The sequence below is a fragment of the Macaca fascicularis genome, chromosome 17, assembly GCF_037993035.2.
Source record: "Macaca fascicularis isolate 582-1 chromosome 17, T2T-MFA8v1.1".
In the NCBI taxonomy this organism is placed as follows: Eukaryota; Metazoa; Chordata; class Mammalia; order Primates; family Cercopithecidae; genus Macaca; species Macaca fascicularis.
In genome coordinates, this window is record NC_088391.1 from 25419344 (window position 1) to 25443674 (window position 24331).

At 40.6% G+C, this 24331-nt stretch overlaps 1 protein-coding gene across 2 annotated transcripts in view; it reads left to right on the plus strand.

Annotated features, from left to right (window-relative positions):
• Positions 1-760: 760 nt before the first annotated feature.
• Positions 761-24331, plus strand: part of LRRC63 (leucine rich repeat containing 63) — a 64055-nt gene continuing 40484 nt past the window's right edge. The window contains exons 1-5 of one of the 2 annotated variants that reach the window (XM_074021986.1): positions 761-1091; positions 1828-1945; positions 16005-16682; positions 17159-17227; positions 24023-24180. In XM_074021986.1, coding sequence (XP_073878087.1) covers positions 1861-1945; positions 16005-16682; positions 17159-17227; positions 24023-24180 — 990 coding nt within the window. In that variant the 5' untranslated portion in view covers positions 761-1091; positions 1828-1860. Of the gene's footprint in view, positions 1092-1704; positions 1946-16004; positions 16683-17158; positions 17228-24022; positions 24181-24331 lie in introns of both variants that reach the window. The other variant, XM_065533223.2, reaches the window with a different exon arrangement.

The following is a 24331-nucleotide window of genomic DNA, read 5'->3' on the forward strand; positions in this document are numbered from 1 at the left end:
ACTTCGAAAAAAACCAAACCTGGAAGGAAGCTCTACCTAGTTTACTTTCTGAGTTCGGATTTCCACATCTATCAGATAAGTTCTTTCTAGCGCTCTTTCCCCCTCACATCTCCAGAGAAACACGCACATTTTTGCAGACACACACGATGTATCGATCACTGCACACACAGGTTCATCAACACCATGACAGAGGCGACACTTCACAATATGATAACCGGAACAGAGGACGATGACAGTGAGAAATGGGTTTCTTTTACAGCCCGCTTGGATCCCTAATGCCCTTATTTCTACACAATCCAGCCTCAGCCAGGAACTTTAAAGGATCAGAAAGACAAAACAGGTTGCATGAAAGGAAGAGAAAGAAAACCGAATGCCCGCTTTTCGAGAGCACTGCAAAATTAGCCCCGGGACCCGGCTGCGCAAAAGTGCAGCGTTAAAGAATGCCAGCCCATATTCTAGACACCCAAGTAAAGCATCCTGCAATAGAGAGAAGTAAATAATAAATAATAGTGGTTATTGCCATTAAGCATAAGAATAGTAATAACAATTGTCACCACGGCGTTCCGTACAGCAGCTGCACGTGGAGCCGGCTTCTCCTCCGGCCCCCACGGCCCGCAGCCTCCCCTGCAGCCCCCCAGGGCGGCTGAGTAAAGCGAGAGGACTTCGAGCGCGCCGCGCACTGGGCTGGGCGGGCCCCTCCCCTCCCGGGGCCCGCCCCGCCGCTCCCGCCCCCGCGCCTGCGCCTGCGCGTCAAGTGGCTGGGCTGGCTTAGCGGATCCCGGTTGCTAGGGTGTGTCTCCTTGGCCTCCTAGAGGGTGGGGATCCGTGGTGCTTCTTCGGGAACAGCCTCCTGCAGGAAGACCCGCCACCTCGCTGGACCTTTACCTCGCTGCCTAGATTCCGAGGAATAGGAGATAGGAGACGAAAAGCCAGTTGGTTTGGGAAGCGGCTGATTATCCTAAAGGGTAGTGTGGGAGTGCAGCACTTTCGTGCACCTCTTTGGGTACTACGGAAGGGAGATTTCCAGCATCGAGTGGAATATATGACCAGGGAGTACACCTTGAGCGCTTGTGTGCAGTTATCTTTTGGCGGTAAACGGCCCATTTGTGCAGTTCCAGGGTGTTCCCTTCTAGGCTATCAATGGAGTAGTGCCGTGCCAGGCACTTTTGATGTTGCCCTGCAAACTAAAAGCACATTTTGGGGGTACATCTTCTGGCATCATTTCTAAACAGCATGAGTTGGGATCCAGCAGCCCTGGGAAACCTCATTATAGTGAAACCTATCTTATTTTAGGATTGAATGGTTTTGGCCCAAGCATAGTGGTTGAAAAACAAGCCATTACAGAAAGAAGACAATTTGTTTGTGAATGGTTAGATATGGTGGGTCTTCAGAGGCTTATCTAATGAAGAGATCGTCTACACATTTCTGACCAAATTCTTTCTACATTTATAGTGATAACATTTTGGAGGGAGAGAAAAAAATGTCATTTCGACTATTCTGAAAAATCAGTATTTACTAGTTGAAACAGCATTGGCAAATTGAACTTTGTACTAGCATGGAAAATTGTAGAAGGATCCTGGGTAGTAATAATACACATATTTTTAAAATTATATGTTTACTTATAACCCTACATTTTAACTGGATTCTTTCTATTAATAGAAGTTTTAAAGAATTATTTTCTTACCCTCTTTTTTTTTCATAAAGGAATTCTGCTTGGATTCAGTAGAATATTGCAACAGAATGATTTTCATTAAGATGTAATCTAAATTCTTATTTCTCAACAATTCAAACATATTCAAAACCTTTTCAATTCTCACTTACACCAAGGATTATGAAAAACAGCACTTACTCTTCATTAAAATGCGAAAGCCCCCACTACTTCTTCGAAGACCCTTACCTCCAAAATTCACTAAGCCGTCTTTACATGAGATAAAAACCCGTACAGGTATGTGTATTAATCAGATATGTGTATTAACATTTATGTATCTTTCATAGAAATTCCTTGACTTGCACAGCTCAGAATCGCAATAAATACACTCACTAATAACTTACAAATGTTTGTTGTCAGATGAAAGCATCCAATTCAAGCCTACAGATGCATTTATTGATACTTATTGGTGGACTTAGTAGGTTCAAGTTTACCTCATCGATAAAATTTACTTCTAACACCAGAATTGGTACTCATAGGGCTTTCTGAGTCATGCGTGGATGTGTGCAGAGCACTGAAAAATTTGAGTCACTCAACAGCCATGCCCCAGCTGAGGTGGAACAAAGCTACCTCTGCCTTCTTGTTTCAGCTCTCATGTTGTAAACAGGTACTGTGTTCCCTGTCTGTTTAGCGCTATGTTTCTTGAATGTTTTGTGCTTTTAGTTAGTGATTTCACTGTGGACCCCAAGCATAGTGCTGAAGTACTGTCTAGTGTTCCTGAGCACAAGAAGGCTGTGATGGGCCTTACAGAGAACAAGATATGTGTTAGATAAGCTTCCTTCAGGCATGAGTAGTGTTGTTGGCCCTGAGTTCAATGTTAACAAATCAACTGTATATATTTATTAAAGTGTCTTTAAATAGAAACAAATATAAAACAAAATTACATGTTGATCAGTTGATGAAAATGTTGAAACCAGAGGTTTGTAGGAACCTAGCCCCATATTTCTCCTAGGAGAAATGGTTGAGTAATGAGTAATTCATTGTTTGCAGAACAGAACTACCACAAATAACGAGGACTGAATATATTTAGTGAGCAAAAACAGACCTTACCAGTTCCCTTCAGTAGTTACCCACTGGGATAGTGATTGTAATCAATCAATCATGTAAGTGAATGTAAAATTGCCCTGTGATAAGTGCTATAAAGTAAATATGAGCCACTTTTATAACTATAACTTTATATAATACTTAATCCTCTATTTCTGTGTATGGTTTCTATTCCCTCCTTATTATAAGCAATACAATTAGCATATTTTCTCATTTTCCCCTTCTTAGTCTCCTCTTCCATCTGATTTTAGTTGATTGCAGTTTGTGTCAACATTTATACTGTTCAAATATACCTAGTCTATAACTTGATTTATAATGTTAAATTATCATCTTTTGACCTATGACTATTAACAATATGTAACTCAACTTACCTGTAATACTGCCACAATTTCCTCTCTTACTTTCTCTCCCAACTTTTGTTACATGATTTCTACATCATCATTTCTACATTTCTAGAATGTTCTGCATTTACAATCTGCTCTGTAATAATACAGTATGCAGATTTACAGCTCAAGATTACCAGTTATCTTGTAGTTTCTCTATTCATCTTTTGTTTAAAGTTTATCTTCTAGTACAGAATTTCACAACCTTGGCACTATGGACATTTTGGGCTGGATGGTTCCTTATTTGGTGGGGAAAGCAGAGCTCTCTTGCTCCAAAGGCTCTTGACAAAGGGCTTTGCACATAGTAAGTGCTTGAATTTTTTTTTTTTATTTATTCTAAAAAAAACAAAAAACAAAAAACAAAAAAAAAACAGGATACATGTGCAGAACGTGCAGGTTTGTTACATAGGTATATGTATGCCATGGTGGTTTGCTGTACCTATTTACCCATCCTCTAAGTTTTCTCCCCTCACTCTCCACCCCCTAACAGGCCCTGGTGTGTGTTGTTCACCTCTCTGTGTCCCTGTGTTCTCAATGTTCAACTCCCACTTATGAGTAAGAACACATGGTGTTTGGTTTTCTGTTCCTGTGTTAGTTTGCTGAGGATGATGGCTTTCAGTTTCATCCATGTCCCTGCAAAGTACACGATCTCATTCTTTTTTATGACTGCATAGTATTCCATGATGTATATGTACCACATTTTCTTTATCCAGTCTGTCATTGACAGGCATTTGGGTTGGTTCCATGTTTTTGCTATTGTGAACAGTGCTGCAATAAACATACGTGTGCATGTGTCTTTACAGTAGAATGATTTATATTCCTTTGGGAATATACCCAGTAATGGGATTGCTGGGTCAAATGGTATTTCTGGATCTAGATCCTTGAGGAATCCTTATACTGTCTTCCACAATGGTCGAACTAATTTACGTTCCCACCAACCGTGTAAAAGTGTTCCTATTTCTCCACAGTCTTGCCAGCCTCTATTGTTTCCTGACATTTTAATAATCACCATTCTGACTGGCGTGAGATGGTATGTTGTTGTGGTTTTGATTTGCATTTCTCAGATGATTAGTGATGTTAAGCTTTTTTCCATATGTTTATTGGCCACATAAATGTCTTCTTTTAAGAAGTGTCTGTTCATATCCTTCACCCACTTTTTGATGGGGTTGTTTGTTTTTTTCTCATAAATATGTTTAAGTTCCTTGTAAATTCTGGATATTAGACCTTTTTCAGATGGGTATATAGCAAAAATTTTCTCTCATTCTGTAGGCTGCCTGTTCACTCTGATGATAGTTTCTTCTGCAGTGCAGAAGCTCTTTAGTTTAACTAGATCCCATTTGTCAATTTTGGCTTTTGTTGCCACTGCTTTTGGCATTTTTGTCATGAAGTCTTTGCCCATGCCTGTGTCCTGAATGGTATTGCCTAGGTTTTCTTCTAAGGTTTTTACGGTTTTAGGTCTTACATTGAAGTCTTTAATCCATCTTGAGTTAATTTTTGTATAAGGTGCAAGGAAGGGGTCCAGTTTCAGTTTTCGGTGTATGGCTAGCCAGTTTTCCCAGCACCATTTACTGAATAGGAGATCCTTTCCCGATTGCTTGTTTTTGTCAGGTTTGCCAAAGATCAGGTGGTTGTAGATGTGTGGCATTATTTCTGAGGTCTCTGTTCTGCTCCATTGGTCTATATGTCTGTTTTGGTAACAGTAACATGCTGTTTTGATTATTGTAACCTTGTAGTATAGTTTGAAGTCAGAGAGGGTGATGCCTCCAGCTTCATTCTTTTTGCTTAGGATTGTCTTGGCTATATGGGCTCTTTTTGGGTTCCATATGAAATTTAAAGTAGTTTTTTCTAATTCTGGGAAGACAGTCAGTGGTAGCTTGATGAGGATAGCACTGAATCTATACATTACTTTGGGCAATATGGCCATTTTCATGATGTTGATTCTTCCTATCCATGAGCATGGTACGTTTTTCCATTTGGTTGTGTCCTCTCTTATTTCCTTGAGCACTGGTTTGTAATTCTCTTTGAAGAGGTCCTTAATATCCCTTGTAAGTTGGATTCCTAGGTATTTTATTCTCTTTGTAGCAGTTGTAAATGGGAGTTCACTCATGATTTGGCTCTCTGTTTGTCTGTTATTGGTGTATATGAATGCCTATGATTTTTGCTTATTGGTTTTGTATCCTGAGACTTTGCTGAAGTTGCTTATCAGCTTAAGGAGACTTTGGGCTGAGACAATGGGATTTTCTAAAACTACAATCATGTCATCTGCAAAAAGAGACAATTTGACTTCCTCTTTTCCTATTTGAATACCCTTTATTGCCTTCTCTTGCCTGATTGTGCTGGCCAGAACTTCCAATATCAGGTTGAACAGGAGTGGTGAGAGAAGGCATCTCTGTTTTGTGCCAGCTTTCAAACGGAATGCTTCCAGCTTTTGCCCATTCAGTATGATATTGGCTGTGGGTTTGTCATAAATAGCTCTTATTATTTTGAGATATATTCCATCAATACCTAGTTTATTGAGAGTTTTTAGCATGAAAGGATGTTGAAATTTATCAAAGGCCTTTTCTGCATCTATTGAGATAATTATGTGGTTTTTGTCATTGGTTCTGTTTATGTGATGGATTATGTTTATTGATTTACATATGTTGAACCAGCCTTGCATCCCAAGGATGAAGCCAACTTGATCATGGTGGATAAGTTTTTTGATGTGCTGCTGGATTTGGTTCACCACTGTTTTATTAAGGATTTTCACACTGATCTTCATCAGGGATATTGGCCTAACATTTTCCTTTTTTTGTTATGTCTCTGCCAGGTTTTGGTATCAGGATGATGCTAGCCTTATAAAATGAGTTAGGGAGGAGTCCCTCTTTTTCTGTTGTTTGGAATAGTTTCAGAAGGAATCATACCAGCTCCTCTTTGTACCTCTGGTAGAATTCGGGTGTGAATCTGTCTGGTCCTGGGCTTTCTTTGGTTGGTAGGCTATTAATTACTGCCTCAATTTCGGAACTTGTTACTGGTCTATTCAGGGACTCGACTTCTTCCTGGTTTCATCTTGGGAGGGTGTATGTGTCCAGGAATTTATCCATTTCTTCTAGATTTTCTAGTTTATTTACGTAGAGGTGTTTATAGTATTCTCTGATGGTAGTTTGTATTTGTGTGGGATCAGTGTTTTTATTCTGTCTCTTTGATTCTTCTCTCTTTTCTTCTTTATTAGTCTGGCTAGTAGTCTATCTATTTTGTTAATCTTTTAAAAAACTCAGCTCCTGGATTCATTGATTTTTTGAAGGGTTTTTCATGTCTCTGACTCCTTCAGTTCTGCTCTGATCTTAGTTATTTCTTGTCTTCTGCTAGCTTTTGAATTGGTTTGCTCTTGCTTCTCTAGTTCTTTCAATTGTGATGTTAGGGTGTTAATTTTACATCTTTCCCACTTTCTCCTGTGGGCACAGTGCTGTAAATTTCTCTCTACACGCTGCTTTAGCTGTGTCCCAGAGATTTGGGTACGTTGTGTCTTCGTTTTTATTGGTTTCAAAGGACTTATTTATTTCTGCCTTAATTTCATTATTTACCCAGTAGTCATTCAGCAGCAGGTTGTTTGGTTTCCATGTAGTTGTGCAGTTTTGAGTGAGTTTCTTAATCCTGATTCTAATTTGATTGCAGTGTGGCCTGAGAGACTGTTTGTTATGATTTCCGTTCTTTTGCACTTTCTGAGGAGTGTTTTACTTCCAATTATCTGGTCAATTTTAGAATAAGTGCGATGTGGTGCTGAGAAGAATGTATATTCTGTTGATTTGGGGTGGAGAGTTCTGTAGACGTCTATTAGGTCTGCTTGGTCCAGAGCTGAGTTCAAGCCCTGAATATCCTTGTTAATTTTCTGTCTTGTTGATCTGTCTAATATTGACAGTGGGGTGTTAAAGTCTCCCATTATTATTGTGTGGGAGTCTAAGTCTTTTTGAAGGTCTCTGAGAACTTGCTTTATGAATCTGGGTGCTCCTATATTGGGTATATTTAGGATAGTTAGCTCTTCTTGTTGCACTGGTCCCTTTACCCATTATGTAATGCCCTTCTTTGTCTCTTTTGACCTTTGTTGGTTTAAAGTCTGTTTTATCAGAGACTAGGATTACAACCCCTGCTATTTTCTTTTTTTTTTTTTGCTTTCCATTTGCTTGGTAAATATTCCTCCATCCCTTTATTTTGAGCCTATGTGTGTCTTTGCATGTGAGATGGGTCTCCTGAATACGGCACACTGATGGGTCTTGACTCTTTATCCAGTTTGCCAGTCTGTCTCTTTTAATTGGGGCATTTAGCCCATTTACATTTAAGGTTAATATCGTTATATGTGAATTTGATCCTGTTATTATGAAGCTAGCTGGTTATTTTGCCCTTTAGTTGATGCAGTTTCTTCATAGTGTTGATGGTCTTTACAATTTGGTATGTTTTTGCAGTGGCTGGTACCAGTTTTTACTTTCCATATTTGGTGTTTCCTTCAGGAGCTCTTGTAAGGCAGGCCTGGTGGTGACAAAATCCCTCAGTATTTGCTTGTCTGTAATGGATTTCATTTCTCCTTCGCTTATGAAGCTTAGTTTGGCTGGATATGAAATTCTGGGTTGAAAATTCTTTTCTTTAAGAATGTCGAATACCGGCCCCCAGTCTATTCTGGCCTGTAGTGTTTCTGCAGAGAGAGCCACTGTTAGTCTGATGGGCTTCCCTTTGTGGGTAACCTGACCTTTCTCTCTGGCTGCCCTTAACATCTTTTCCTTCATTTCAACCTTGGTGAGTCTGACAATTATGGGTCTTGGGATTGCTCTTCTTGAGAAGTATCTTTGTTATGTTCTCTGTCTTTCCTGAATTTGAATGTTGGCCTGTCTTGCTAGATTGGGGAAGTTCTCCTGGATAATATCCTGAAGAGTGTTTTCCAACTTGGTTCCATCCTCCTTGTCTCTTTCAGTATACCAATCAAATGTAGGTTTGGTCTTTTCACATAATCCCATATTTCTTGGAGGCTTTGTTCATTCCTTTTTGTTCTTTTTTCTCTAATCATGTCTTCACGCTTGATTTCATTAAGTTGATCTTCAATCTCTGATATCCTTTCTTCCGCTTGATCGATTTGGCTTTTGATACTATATATGCTTCACGAAGTTCTTGTGCTGTGATTTTCAGCTCCATCACTCCATTTATGTTCTTCTCTAAACTGGTTATTCTGGTTAGCAATTCGTCTAACCTTTTTTCAAAGTTCTTAGTTTCCTTGCATTGGGTTAGATCATGTTCCTTTAGCTCAGAGGAGTTTATTATTATCCACCTTCTGAAGCCTACTTCTGTCAGTTCATCAAACTCATTCTCCATCCAGTTTTGTTCCCTTGCTGGCATGAAGTTGTGATCCTTTGGAGGAGAAGAGGCATTCTGGTTTTTGGAATTTTCAGCCTTTTTGTGCTGTTCTTCCTCATCTTCGTGGATTTATCTACCTTTGGTCTTTGATGCTGGTCACTTTCGGATGGGGTTTCTGTGTGGACATCCTTTTTGTTGATGTTGATGCTATTCCTTTCTGTTTGTTATTTTTTCCTTCCATCAGTCTGGCCCCTCTGCTGCAGGTCTGCTGGAGTTTGCTGGAGGGCCACTCCAGACACTGTTTGCCTGGGTATCACCAGTGGAGGCTGCAGAAGAGCAAAGATTGCTGCCTGTTCCTTCCACTGGAAACTTTGTTCCAGAGGGGCACCCGCCAGATGCCAGCCGGATCTCTCCTGTGTGAGGTGTCTGTCAACCCCTGCTGGGAGGTGTCTCCCAGTCATGAGGCATGGGGGTCAGGGACCCACTTGAGGAAGCAGTCTGTCCCCCTTAGCAGAGCTCAAGCACTGTGCTGGGAGCTTTGCTGCTCTCTTTAGACCTGGCAGGCAGGAACTTTTAAGTTGGCTGAAGCTGGACCTACAGCTGCCCCTTTCCCCAGGTGCTGTGTCCCAGGGAGATAGGAGTTTTCTCCATAAGGCCCTGACTGGGGCTGCTGCCTTTCTTTCAGAAAAGGCTGCCCAGAGAGGACAAATCTAGAGAGGAAGTCTGGCTACAGCAGTTTTGCTGAGCTGCAGTGGGCTCCACCCAGTTTGAACTTCCTGGTGGCTTTGTATACGCTGTGCGGGGGTTGGGGGAGGGAACTGCCTGCTTAAGCCTCAGTAATGACAGATGCCCCTCCCCCCACCAAGCTTAAGTGTCCCAGGTTGACTTCAGACTGCTGTGCTGGCAGTGAGAATTTCAAGCCAGTGGATTTTAGCTTGCCCGGCTCTGTGGGGGTTGGGTTCACTGAACTAGACCACTTGGTCCCTGGCTTCAGGCCCCTTTCCAGGGGAGTGAACTGTTCTGTCTCACTGGCATTCCAGGCACCACTGGATTATGAAAAAAAAAAGAACTTCTGCAGCTAGCTCGATGTCTGCCCAAATGGCTACTCAGTTTTGTGCTTGAAACCCAGGGCCCTGGTGGCATAGGCACCTGAGGGCATCTCCTGGTCTAGGGATTGTGAAGATGATGGGAAAAGCGTAGTATCTGGGTTGCAGTGCACCGTTCCTCACGTCACAGTCCCTCATGACTTCCCTTGACTAGGGTAGGGAGTTCCCGGACCCCTTGTGCTTCCCAGGTGAGGCAACACCACACCCTGCTTTGGCTCACCCTACATGTTGGGAAAAGTTCTTTAAGCATCGCTTCTCTACCCAATAAGACTGCCTTTTTCCTTTCTCCCATAGTATTCCATATTTACCCCTACGAACCACTTATTATAACTGTTTACCTGCCTAGTTTCTATACTAAATTGTGAGATATCTGTTGGTAGTAAGGTTTGTGTTGTATCATTGTACCCCCAGTACTATGTGTACAGCTGACACATGGTAGGTATTAAATATTCATTGAATGAATTGATGAGAATGATAAATATGTGTTGTATTATCAAAGAAGGATGGATTGCACAGGGTTTAAGGTAGACTTTGAAAGTAAAAAATGATTTGAACTGGTTGATAAGATATTCCACATAGCGTGATAGACATGTGAAATGAAGTCATATATGAGCAATTAGGCCTTTTCGGTTGTCAGAAATAATTGCAGTAACTAAGGCTTCATATTGGAAAGTAACGAGTCGTCTCACAAAAAGGTGGCGTAAAGTAGTTCCTGTTCACTTAGATTTTTATATGCCAAACTAAGAAATCTGAATTAATACCGATTCTGATAATTCAGTGAAAACATGGTATGCCAATATCAGAAAACCAATGGGAAATTAACTCTGAAGACTAGGACGATGGCAGTGATGATCAGGGGAAAACCTTTTTTAAATTTTTATTTTCCTGTTTTGTTTTCATGACATTGGGTTTGAAGAGAGGGGTTCATAAGTATATGGGACTGTGATATTTTGCTGTCTCTCAAGTGCTATATTGATCGAAGTTCAAATTTTGTCTTCAAGTTCAAGACTTGGTTCTGAGTCAGCAGAGGTTAACCCATTGCTGCTGGGGAGTTGGGGTCTATTGGAAGAAAGAAAGGGACATTGGTGTGAATGATTGTGGAGGACTGAAGATTTCCAGAACCCATCTCAGGCCTTGGATGTTTTCAATATAGTTTATTTGTTGGGAGTTGCCAAAGCAGACCCCTAGAGCAACATGGAATGGCCAGGCTGATATTGTACTCAGAGTGGAAGGTTGTCAGGTGTATAGTGAACAGCTGATGAGAACACATACCTTCAGGGTTTCTTTTTCTCTGCATCCTCACTAACATCTGTTATTTTTTATCTTTTTAATAACAGCCATTCTAACTAGGGTAAGATAATATCTCGTTATGGTTTAATTTGTATTTCTCTAATCATTAGTGATGTTGAGCATTTTAAAATATAGGCCGGGCGCGGTGGCTCAAGCCTGTAATCCCAGCACTTTGGGAGGCCGAGACGGGCGGATCACAAGGTCAGGAGATCGAGACCATCCTGGCTAACACGGTGAAACCCCGTCTCTACTAAAAAATACAAAAAACTAGCCAGGCGCGGTGGCGGGCGCCTGTCGTCCCAACTACTCGGGAGGCTGAGGCAGGAGAATGGCGTGAACCCGGGAGGCGGAGCTTGCAGTGAGCTGAGATCCGGCCACTGCACTCCAGCCTGGGCGGCAGAGCGAGACTCCGTCTCAAAAAAAAAAAAAAAATATATATATATATATATATATATAAGTGTTGGCCATTTGTATGTCTTCTTTTCAGAAATGTCTATTCATGTCATGCCTAAGGGGATTTTTTTTTCCGTTGAGTTGTTTGAGGTCCTTGTATATTTTAGATATTAGTCCCTTGTTGTATGGATAATTTGCAAATATTTTCTCCCACTCAACAAGGTCTTAGTCATAAATTATTTTCCTAAACCAGTGTCCAGGAGGGTTTTACCTAGGTTTTCTTGTAGTAATTTTATAGTTCTGGGTCTTAAGTTTAACTCTGTAATCCATTTTGAGTTATATGTTGTATATGGTAAGAGATAGGGATCCAATTTCATTCTTTTGAATATGGCTCTCCAATTTTCCTAACACTATTTATTAAAGAGGGTGTCCTTTCCCCAGTGTTCTTGTCAGTGTTGCTGAAGATCAGTTGGCTGTAAGTATGTGACTTTATTTCAGGGTTCTGTATTCTGTTCCATTGAGCATTTCTCATAGGGTCTCTCTTGGTTGTAGCAAATTCCCTCAGCATTTGCTTTTCTGGGAAAGACTTTATTTTTCCTCCATCTATGAAGGATAATTTTGCTGGATAGACTCTTCTTGGCTGACAGGTTTTTTTTGTTTTTTGTTTTTTTAAATTTCAGTACTTTGAATATATCACCTCATTCTCTTCTAGCCTGTAAAGTTTCTGCTAAGAAATCCACTGTTAAGACCAGGTACGGTGGCTCACGCCTGTAATCCCAGAACTTTGGGAGGCCGAGGTGGGTGGATCACAAGGTCAGGAGTTTGAGACCGGCCAGGCCAACATGGTGAAACCCCGTCTCTACTAAAAAAAAATACAGAAATTAGCTGGGCATGGTGGTGTGGGTCTGTAATCCCAGCTACTCAGGAGGCTGAGGCAGGAGAATCGCTTGAATATGGGGAGGCTGAGGTTGCAGTAAGCCGAGATTGTGCCACTGCATTCCAGCCTGGGCGACAGAGCAAGACCTTGTCTCAAAAACAAAAACAAAACAACAACAACAACAACAACAAAAACGAAAAAAAATCCCACAGAAATCCACTGTTAGTTAGTCTGATGGGGTTTCTTTATTGGTGACTAGATGCTTTTCTCTTGCTTTTTAAAGGGTATGCTTTTTTATCTTTGACTTCAGGCAGTCTCACTATAATGTGCCATGGGGAAGACATTTTTGCAGTGTTTGCCTAGGGATTGCTGAAGTTCCTATATCTGAATGTGAACATCTACAATTCTTGCTAGACTTGGGAAGTTTTCTTCTATTATTTAATTATATAGGTTTTATAGTCCTTCCTTTGTCTCTTTGCCCCTGGGATGCCAATAATTTGAATATTTGATCACATTATGTTGTCCCAAATGTCACAAAGTCTTTGTGGATTCTTTTAGGTTCTTTTTCTTTATTTTTGTCTGACTGGATTATTTCAAAAGATGTGTCGTCAAGTTCTGAGATTCTTTCTTCTGCCTGATCTAGTCTATTATTGGAGCTTTCAAATATATTTTATATTTTCTTCAATTAATTCTTCAGCTCCAGAATTTCTATTTGGGTCTTTCTTAAAAATATCTATCTCTCTCTTTGGTAGATTTCTCATTCATGTCCTGAATTATTCTTCTGAATTCTTTGTATTTTCCAGAATTCTCTTGTATCTAACTGAGCTTCTTTAAAATTGAAATTTTGAATTATTTTTCTGGGATTTCAGCAACTTCTTTTTGATTAAGATCTATTGCTGGAGAATTATTGTTTTCCAAAGGAAAACAATTTCCTTTGGAAATATTGTTTCCTTTGGAAAACAATAATTCATATTTCATATTAAAGGGAAATAATACATATTTCATTGTATTTTGATGTTTTCTGTGTCTTTATGTTGATATCTGTGTATCTGGTGTAACAATCGCATCTTCCTATTTTTAATTCACTTCCATAGGGTAGGACTTTTTTTCTGAAGATGTATCTGTGGTGTTGGTTGGGTAAGGCACTTTGACTTTGATTCTGGGTGCATGTAGTAGTGTAGTCTCTGTATGATTTCTTTGGCTGTAAATAGCATTAGTGCTTTCTGTGATTTCCTTAGAGGATTAGGCTGCAATTATTAGTGAAGGCTGTGGTGAAGTTGTGCTGGGGACAGGCCCCAAGGGTAGGCTGACTCTACCTATCTTTGTGTCCCAGAGTGGTATATGCTGGCACCTGTGTTGGTGGTTACTGGTGGGCCAGTTCCTGGGCCTTAGGTGGCTTGCATGGCTGCTGGTAGTGGCAACAGTGGGCTAGGTCACTGAACAGATTCTCATGTCCTGGGAAACAATTGTGCTATGGGTCATGGCAGTAGAGGTGGTGGAATGACCCTCTGGGTCCTGCATGGTATGGGCTCATGTTGGTGGTGGCTGTGCTATGGGTCACCACCCACAGCTCCAGACATGCTGTTCTCAGGTTCTTCTGCTCTCTGCAGCAGCAGTGCTATAGTGCCATGTGTCAGGGAGGAAGAACCTTGCTTTCACTCCAGATCCCAGGCATGCAGGCCATGTTACACTGTGAGGTTGTAGTCACTACTTAGAACCTCAGTCAGGCTGGTCTCTGGATCACCTGCCCCAGCCTTCAGCAGCAGCAGCAGAAGTGGGTGTGTGGAGGAGGAGGAGATGTCCTGTTCTCTATGTATGAGCCTGAGTACAGAGACTCTTCTTCCAGTGGGAGAGGAAATCAAACTAATGAGTATAAATTACTTCAGTTTGCCATTAAAGGGAAGGATAAATATGGTGAGATGGTGGTAGTTGGAAGGAGTTCTGGAGTCTATTGAAGTGTTTGCTGTGTTAATGTGTTTTGTTTTAATAGAGAGAAAATGAACTTAAATACATTGGTGTAGCTATTTTATTGAATCGGTTACCTTCAATTAGTTCCACTTAAGTGGGAAGCAAACATTATTTTCTTACTACTGTCCTTCAAACTCACGTGGCACATGTATCTCTCTAAAAGCATTTCTAGTCAGTTTTGTCAATTAGCTCTATTCATTTTCAGATATTAAATTACTTGTTTCATCTAAATTAGTACTTCCATATAGTATATAATCAGACTGTGTCCCTTCTCCCAGCTCAACCTAGGCCTGCTAATTCTTACACAAGCCATGGGAAGGAGGGGCCTGATCAGTTCTTCCACCCCATTTTTTTACACTCTTTTTCTATTCTTTTCATTTTTCCTTTTTCTTTTCTTTTTTTTCTTTTAGACAAGGTCTCGCTCCGTCACCCAAGCTGGAGTGCAGTGGTGCAATCATGGCTCACTGTAGCCTCAGTCTCCCGGGCTCGTGGTACCCTCCCACCTCAGCCTTCTAAGTATCTGGGACTGCAGGAGCATGATGCCACACTTGACTAATTTTTTTTTTTCTTTTTTTTTTTTGCAGGGATAGGAGTATTGCTATGTTGCCCAGGCTGATCTTGAACTCCTGGCCTCAGGTGATCTTACTATCTCAGCATACCAAAGTGCTGGGATTACTGGCATGAACTACTGTGCCTGGCCCTACTCTCTTTTTCAACTCATATTATAGTTTTTGGTTCCTCCATAAGTGGGGCAAGGTGTGGGGAAGAGTTATGTTGTTAAAAAGTTAATAATTAAAGTGAGAATCAGCATCAGTCTTATACCCCACGGAAATGTCAGGAGATACAAGTCAAGTAGTTAAAATGATTCCCTTATATTACTCTGATCAGGAAACAGCAATGGATAAACCAATACATTTTGCTGTTCTGCAAGTATCAGTGGGGGAGGTGGATAGGGGAAGAGTGAGATGTTACTTTCTCCCTGTGGTATATATTCCTCTTATTTATAAAAAGTCCCCCTCACTTGGTTTGAGATAGGGGACATCATCCCTCCTACACCCTCAATGGGGAGGGAAAAATCAGGGAAATGCATACAACTCCAATAGCTCTGTTCAGAGGAGATACTCTCTCCAAACTCAGATCAGTCTCCAGCCGTCCCATATAGAAAACAGATGGGTGAAGGGTGAAGTGCTGAAGGACTTATTTTGGCCACCCCTTGGCAATCTATTATCTCCTCATTTGAATGTACAGATCCTCATCATTTATTGCACTCAGCTGAGGGAACAGAAAAATGTCATTTCACATTCTGTTGCATAGGAAAGAAAAGGCATATATGATTCCTGCCTAAGAATGCAAGCTCAGTGCATTTTCTGGACATGAGATAGAAAAGAATACTTGTTGTTATAATCTAAATGAGCTTTTGGCACCTGTAACCACTATCAGATTGTTACCATCTTCAAAAGACACATTGGTCTGACATGTGGCATTTAAAAGAAATGTAAATCTTTGGTCAAGAAAATTTCAAATGAGGGAGAGCTAATGATGTATGATAAATAGCAAAACTTCATCAATTGTATCCATCCCTATTGCCAGAGTTTTAGTGATAAACTCTCAAAAATCTCATCTATTATTGGAGCTTATATCTTCCCTTCTCTCTACCAATTCTGTTCTTCCAAGGATAGTTCTCTACCCTTTAAAACTCTAATACAATTTAGCCTTTTCACTTCTCCAGTTGCTCACTCAAACTTTATACCAGTCATGTCAACACACATCCTGGTAGCTGAGCAAGTATATACAGAAACATTTTTAGAAGGTGAGAAAGGGGTGAGTGGGTAAAGAAAAGTTGTGAATGCTAAGATATTTTGTCTGTGACACATTGATAAATATAATTTAATTTTTCTTTTTTTCTTTTGGTTTAGCCAAAACTGGTAAAACTGGGTCACTACACGTAACATTCACTGAAGATGAAACCACTTCCATTAAAACGGATAAAACTCATTTTCCTGATGTTTTAAGAAGTCAATCATTAACACCTATCAGTATCCAAAATATCTTTTTTGGTCATTGTGTACAAGAAAGAGTGACTGCAATTTCATCACCCCAAAAACCTACTAAGCATGTCTATCAGCAGATTCCAGATACTGCTACTGGTTCCATATTTTTTCCACGTTGTCATTCAGCTTCTACTCGAATTTTTGGGAAACAAACAAACAAAATGGAAAGTTCCAGAAAGTTGAAAACTATGAAAGATGTTTATATTGAAAAAAAGCTAGAAAACATTTTAATTCTTTCTTCCAAGTTTTCCAAACCTGGAAGTGCTCCTGGTTTAGTTATCACTCACAAACTTGAGAATGTGCACCCTGAGCATCAACCTTTACTGGAGAGTCCAGGCGATACTTATCAGCACATCTCGAGAGATTTACGTGCAAGAGTGCCAAGCCCTCTACCTACAACTGTACCTGTGAAACCAGAAGGACAGTGGCCTGAACATTTTAAACCAACTGCTACATTGACACTAAAAGTTACTCAATTTCCAGGTTTTGTTTCCTTGCCAACACCAATTTTACCAAGAAAACCTCACGGGCAGTCTGTGATAGGTAAATACGATCTGAACATGGTGTAATTACAGAGTCAAGTAGAGCAAAGGGGAGAGAAGGCATGCAAGCTAATGGTACCCCTCCCCGTTTGGGTTTGCAGAGTGGGAGGATGGAATCACCTTTTATCTATACATGTAATACTTGAGCCATAGGGCAGTAACAGAAGTCCTGACCTTGCAGATCTGCCAAGGCCAGACTGGGTACTCCATTCTGATGGTGATGATGGGAACCAACAAGGGAATTCAAAGGATCAGAAAAGCTAATATACAGAAGCAGTGAGAATACACAATCATTCAAAAGGTGATCTAGATGAACTCCAGAAGTAGAATGCCAATGCTGATAGATGCCTTCATGAATACATTTTCATGGATAATTGGAATTCATTAAATGATGAACAATTATATTGAAGTCATAAAACCCTCAAATGAATTTTTACATGTATCCAAAGTCATCCCATTTGTTTTTCATTTTTCTAGAAACTCTTGCAGCAGAACATGAAAATGTAGAAAGTGTCCCAAAGCAAATCCTACCAAGACCACCTGAAGGTAAATGCTAGATTTATGCAATTCTTTTAGAAACTGTATATAAGATTATATCTTTAAAAAATTATGAATGATTTTGTGTGTTTATGTGTGTGAGTCACACATGCATAACACACATATGTCTTACTTCATTTTTGGATCCCTAAGTCATTTATGGAGCAGCTATTTTTAATATATTGACTATGAACCAAACATATTGATGTTGAGAATATAAAAGCTGATGTACTCTTAATCTGGGTGGGGTGAACAGACATACAAAAATATGAATTAACTATTTGCCATGTGCCAGGCACTGTTATAAGTGCTTTGACCTTAGTTACTTAGAAGAAACAAATGAAAATGAAAAATATCTTTGAAGAAAGATTACACCATCCTAGATTTACATTATGTCTACAAACAATCTCTCAAATATAGTGTGTGGTAAATAATTCACAATTACCAGGCACACAAAGAGAAAGACAAAATGAATGAAAACTAGCAGAAACAATAAAGAGTAGAAACATATCCACAGGATTATTTGGTATTAGAATTATTGGACACATTTTTAAATAACCTGGTGACTTCTAGGTTTTTTCCATTACTAAGTAGTTTGTATTGGACTAACCTTACCAAAGTCGACTATTAACGCTGCCAAAAATATATAAAGTCGCCAATGAAGGAACTGCACAGTAACAAATGTGGGTGTGACTTGAGTAGAGCTGGACAGTAACCAATGTGGATGTTACAATTCCTGAAAGAAGGGAAGCTCTGCCTTTGCCTTGCCTTTTGCCTGAGGGTGTTTGTGGTGTGGGAGAATGGATTACAAGTAGAATGTGGTGGTTTTAGTGGATTGAGGAGCTAGCAGTCAGACTTCAGAGCAGCCAATATACTTGGGACTTGAAGGAGAAAATCTTGGCGAGGAAAGAATTGAAGGAAGGTGAATCAAAAAATCTGCATACAAGCTGGGCACAGTGGAGCGCAGCTGTAGTCTCAGTTCTTGAGAGGCTGAGGTGGAGTATCACTTTAGCCTAGGAGTTTGAGGCCCACCTGGGTAACATAGTGAGACTCAGTCTGTGTTAGGCCATTCTTGCATTGCTATAAAGAAATACCTGAGACTGGATAATTTATAGGGAAAAGAGATTTAATTGGCTCACAGTTCTGCAGACCATACAAGAAGTGTGGTGCTGGTATCTGCCGCTGGTTAGGGCCTCAGGGAGCTTTTACTCATGGTATACAGCAAAGTGGGAGCTTGAACATCACATGATGAGAGTGGGAGCAAGAGAGTGGTGTGAGGTACAGGTGCCACACACTTTAAAACAGCCAGATCTTATAAGAACTCACTATCATAAGGGCAGCACAAAGCCATGAGGGATCCACTCCCATGAACCAGACACCTCCCACCAGGCCCCATGTTCAACACTGGGAGTTACATTTCAATATGAGATTTAGAGGGGACAACAGCCAAACTATATCACTCCACCTCTGGCCTCTCAAATATCATGTTCTTCTCACATTGCAAAATACAATCATCCCCTGCCAATAGTTCCCCAAAAGTCTCAATTCATTTCAGCTTCATTCAAAAGTACAAAGTCTCATGTTAGACAAGGCATGTCCCTTTGTATTAGTTTGGTTTCTCTAGAGGGACAGAACTAATAGGATATATGTATATATGAAAGGGAGTTTATTAACGAGAATTGACTTACACCATCACAAGGTAAGGTCCCACAATAGACCGTCTGCTAATTGAGGAGTAAGGAAGCCAGTAGTGACTCAGTCTGAATCCCATAACCTCAAAAGTAGGGAAGCCGACTGTGTAGCCTTCAGTCTATGGCTAAAGGCCCGAGAGCCCCAGGCAAACCACTGGTGTAGGTCCAAGAGCCTAAAAGCCAAAGAACTTGAAGTCTGATGTTCTAGGGCAGGAAGCATCCAGCATGGGAGAAAGATGAAGGCCAGAAGACTCAACAAGTCAGCTTCTTTGACCTTCTGCCTGCTTTTTCTAGCTGTGCTGACAGCTGATTGGATGGTACATACATCCAATGTGGTACACACATCCCACAATGTGGAGTGGTACCCACATTGTGGGTGGGTCTTCTTGAGGGCGGGTCTTCCTTTCCTAGTCCGTTGACTCAGATGTTAATCTCTTCTGGCAACACCCAGAAACACCCAGATATACCCAGAAACAACACTTTGCATCCTTCAATCAAATTGACAGTATTAACCATCACACCCTTCCACTTAGAAACCTGTAAAATTAAAACAAGTTATTTATTTCCAAGCCTGTAAAATTAAAACAAGTTATTTACTTCCAAGATACAATGGGGGGAGGGGTACCAGCATTGGGTAAACATTCCCATTCAAAAAGGGAGAAATTGGCAAAAAGAAAGGGGCTACAGACCCTATTCATTTTCATGGATAATTGCAATCCATTAAATGATGAACGATTATACTGAAGTCATAAGACCCTCAAATGAATTTTTACACGTATCCAAACTCATCCCAGTTTTTTTCTTTTTTCTAGAAATTCCTATAACAGAAAATGAAAATGTAGAAAGTATACAGATCTGAAACCCAGCTGGGCAGACATTATATCTTAAAGTTCTAAAATAATATTTGACTGGATGTTCCACATCCAGGGCACACTGGTGCAAGGGGTGGACTCCCAAGGCCTTTCCCAGCTCCACCCATGTGGCTTTGCAGGGTACAGCTCCTGTGGCTGCTCTCATGGGTTGGAGTTGAGTACTTGTGGCTTTTCCAGCCTCACGATTTAAGCTGCATGCAGTGCTACCATTCTGGGGTCTGGAGGGTGGCTGCCCACTTCCCACAGCTCCACTAGGCAATGCCTCAGTGGGGTATTTGTGTGGGGGCTCCAACCCCACATTTCCCCCATCCTGTCCTAATAGAGGTTCTCAGTGAAGGCTCCACCGCTGTGACAGGCTTCTACCTGAGCACCCAGGCTTTCTTATACATCCTCTGAAATGTAGGTGCAGGCTGCCAAACCTCCTTCACTCTTGCATTCTGCAGGTTTTGAGGCCTAACACCATGTGGAAGCCACCAAGGCTTACAGCTTGCACTCTCCAAAGCAGCAGCCTAAGCAGTATCTGGGGTCCTTTGAGCTGAGGCTGGGGTCAGAATGGCCAAGACACAAGGAGCAGCCCCCTCAGGTGGCACAGGGCAGTGGTGCCCTGGGCCTGGCCCCTGAAACTATTCAGTCCTCTTGGTCCTCTGCGTCTGTGATGGGAGGGGCTGCCACAGTGGTCTCTGAAATGTCTTTGAGGCCTTGTTCCCATTTTCTTGGCTATTCCTACTTGGATCCTTTTTAGTTATGCAGATCTCTCTAGCAAGTGGTTACTCTATAGCCTGCTGGAATCCCTCTCCCAAAGCTTTTTCTTTCCATGCTATATGGCCAGGCTGCAAATTTTCCAAACTTTTACAAGCTGCTTCCCTTTTGAATATAAATTTCAACTTTGTCATTGCTTTGCTCCCACATCTGGGCATAGGCTGTTACAAGCAGCCAGGCTAAATCCTGAATGCTTTGCTGCTTAGAAATTTCTTCTATCAGATACCAAATCATCACTCTGAAGTTCAGACTTCCACAGATCTTTAGGGCATGAATAGAATTTAGCCAGGCTCTTTGCTAAAGCGTAACATGAGTAACTTTTGCTCCAGTTCCAAATAAGTTCCTCATTTCAATCTGAGACCTTGGCAGCCTGGCCTTCACTGTCAATATAAATATCAGCATTTTGGTCACGCTGTTTACCCAGTCTCTGAGAAGTTCCAAACTTTCCCTCATCTTCCTGTCTTCTTCTGAGCCTTAGAAACTCTTCCAACCTCTGCCTGTTACCTGGTTCCAAAGTGGCTCCCACATTTTTATGTATCTTCATAGCAGTGCCCTTCTCCTCAGTACCAACTTTATGTGTTAGTTTGTTCTTGCATTACTACAAAGAAAAACCCAAGACTGAGTAATGTATAGAGAAAAGAGGTGTAATTGGTTTACAGTTCTGAAGGCTATACAAGCATAGTTATGGCATTCCCTTGGCTTTTGGGGAGGCTTCAGTGGGTTTTACTCATGGCAGAAGGCAAAACAAGAGCAGGTATATCACATTGCAAAAGCAGAAGCAAGAGAGAGTGAAGGAGAGGTCCCACACAATTTTTTTTTTTTTTTTTAAAGACAGAGTCTTACTCTCTTGCCCAGGCCAGAGTGCAGTGGCACAATCTCAGCTCACTACAACCTCTGCCTTCCAGGTTCAAGTGATTCTCCTGTCTCAGCCTCCTGAGTAACTGGGATTGCAGGCATAGCTAGTTTTTGTATTTTTCATAGAGACAGGGTTTCACCATGTTGACCAGATTGGTCTCAAACTTCTGACCTCTAGTGATCCTCCTTGGCCTCCCAAAGTGCTGGGATTATAGATGTGAGCCACCGCACCTGGCCTGCCACACACTTTTTTATTTATTTATTTATTTTGAGACAGAGCTTTGCTGTGTCACCCAGGCTGGAGTGCAGTGGCGCGATCTCGGCTCACTGTAAGCTTGGCCTCCTGGGTTCATGCCATTCTTCTGCCTCAGCCTCCAGAGTAGCTGGGACTACAGGCGCCCACCACCATGCCTGGCTAATTTTTTGTATTTTCAGTAGAGACAGGGTTTCACCTTGTTAGCCAGGATGGTCTCGATCTCCTGACCTCGTGATCTGCCGGCCTCTGCCTCCCAAAGTGCTGGGATTACAAGCGTGAGCCACCGCGCCTGGCCTGCCACACACTTTTAAACAAGATCAGAATTCCACTCACTACCACAAGGATAGCACCAAGCCATAGGAGATCTGCCCCCATGACCCCAGCACCTCCCACCAGGACCCATATCCAACATTGGGATTTACATTTCAACATGAGATTTAAAGAGGACAACATACAAACTATATCACAGTCTCCTAAAAAAAATCTGCATACAAACTCCCTCAAGGGTGCTAGCTGATTTCTAAGCTGTGAATGTATAGAACAAGATTCCAAGAAACAGAGTAGAAAACATCAGCTGAGAAGATAAGAAATTGATCATAGAGTTTTGTGATTGCACAAAAGATGGATAATAGAGTTCAAGCTCTGCCGAAGTGTTGGGGCCTTTGTAAACACATTGGAATTTCAGTTGAAATTCCATGCCTTAGGAATAAAGATGGTGTTCTAGGAAAGAAGACAAAACTAAAATAGCCGAGCCCTAACAAAACTCAAACCAATCCTTGATAATGGTGTTTTCTGCCTAATCAAGGAAAACCTAACATGTTGAGAGAAAGAGAAAGAAAGAGAGAGAGGGCATATTATCCAGACTTCTTAAAATAGTTCATCTTTGAAGTCCAGCATTAAATTTAAAAAATTACAACACATTCTAAAAATAAAATAAAATATCTGAAAAACAGTAGAAAGAAACAGGCAATAAAACAGGCCTATATTTGATTCAGATATTAGAGTTTCAAATGGATTTAAAAGTAACTATGATTACTATGTCCAAGAAAGCAAAGAGATCATTGGAGAATTTCACCACAGAACTGGTATTTTTGTTTTTTAAAATGAGTCAAATAAAATTCTAGAACAATAAAAATAATATACCAAATTAACAATTCAAATAGCTGCATTTAGTAAAAGGTTATATACAGCAGAACACTCCAACCATAACGCGCCATTCCTCCCAGAACTTTTGTATCCTTGTCTATGATGTCAATTAACTTCCAGGTCTCTTCCATGTCATTCTGCCATTATTTGCTTTATTGAGTTTCTTCTCTGGTGGTTTCCTTCTTAGAAAATTTAAGAATCCCCAGATTCTTGAGCAATCACCTCCTCTTCATCTCCATCTTCCTCATTTCTACTCAACAACCGACTGCGTGGGCTTAGAGCAGGGAGCAGGCCACAGACTTATGTCTTAACTCACTCTCTTTCCCTTCTTGCTCCATTCTTTCTCCCAAGCCAAGGTATCTCTATATTACATTATATATCTTTCTTTATTCAAGCTTTCACGTCTCTTGATCTGAAATGGGCACAGAGGTTCTGTTTTAGAAATTAAAAACCTTTTTTTGTTTTCTTCGTTCTAGGATGCTGATTTTCTTTCATCGAAGCAGTAACATAAGAATTACTGACATTATAAAATATGTTTCTGCAAACAATGCAGCAATACTGGCTGCAAAAGTAAAATATATTATATAAAATGTTAAAATACTTTCCTGCCACATTTGGTGTATACTTGCATGGGACATTTTTGATGGAAGGTGAAACCCATAGGGTCATAATAAAGTAAATTTAAATTTAGATGGTCTTTCTTTGGCTTACTCCTGAGATGTCTGTTTGTCTCCTATGGGGAATCTACCAGCTAAAGGAAGAGTTTAATTACATAGGGCATTTGAATTGTACATCAAAGTGATACTAAGGAAAAAGTGAGGCTGATGTCTTGCTGAGGTATTCTTACATGACGTTGCCTATTAATTTTATGAGCCAAGAAGTTCTTTATGTAATTCATAGTAAATTTTAAGAAAATATTTTTACACATAGTATGCAAAGACAGATATTGATGGAAACTAAATTATCCAGATAGAAATCTATGAGCATATGGTTTACTTTGGGGAAGATAATGGTGCACCTAAAATTACAAAACAAAACAACACCCAATTTGGCAAACAGAACTGAGTTTGAGGTAGATGAAGGCTATGGGGAATCCCTGCCAGAGGATGTGTGCACTTAAGCCCTTAGGGTAACTCAATATTTTCATAAGATAAATACCTCTTAACTTTCATTCTAGGTGATAACACATTTAAATTTTATGTTTTGTTTTGTTTTGTTTATTTAGGTCTCACCAAAACTGAAAAAATAGAATCAGAGATACAGATTGTGCGTGGTGAAGGTTTTAAGACTGTTGCAGCAACACGATATGAAACAATAGCAGCCATGACCAACCTGGCCATAGTAAACTGTCAAGTATATGGAAGAAATGCACTTAATCTGAAGGTATGCTGGATCTTTTTAATGACAGTGTCCTCCTGTATTATCAATTATTTTTGCTTTAGATTTCCCAATATAGATTAGTTTCCATGGTATTGAGGGGAATTTTCCTATTACAATAGAGATTTCTTAGGAACACATTCAAATTGCATCTCAA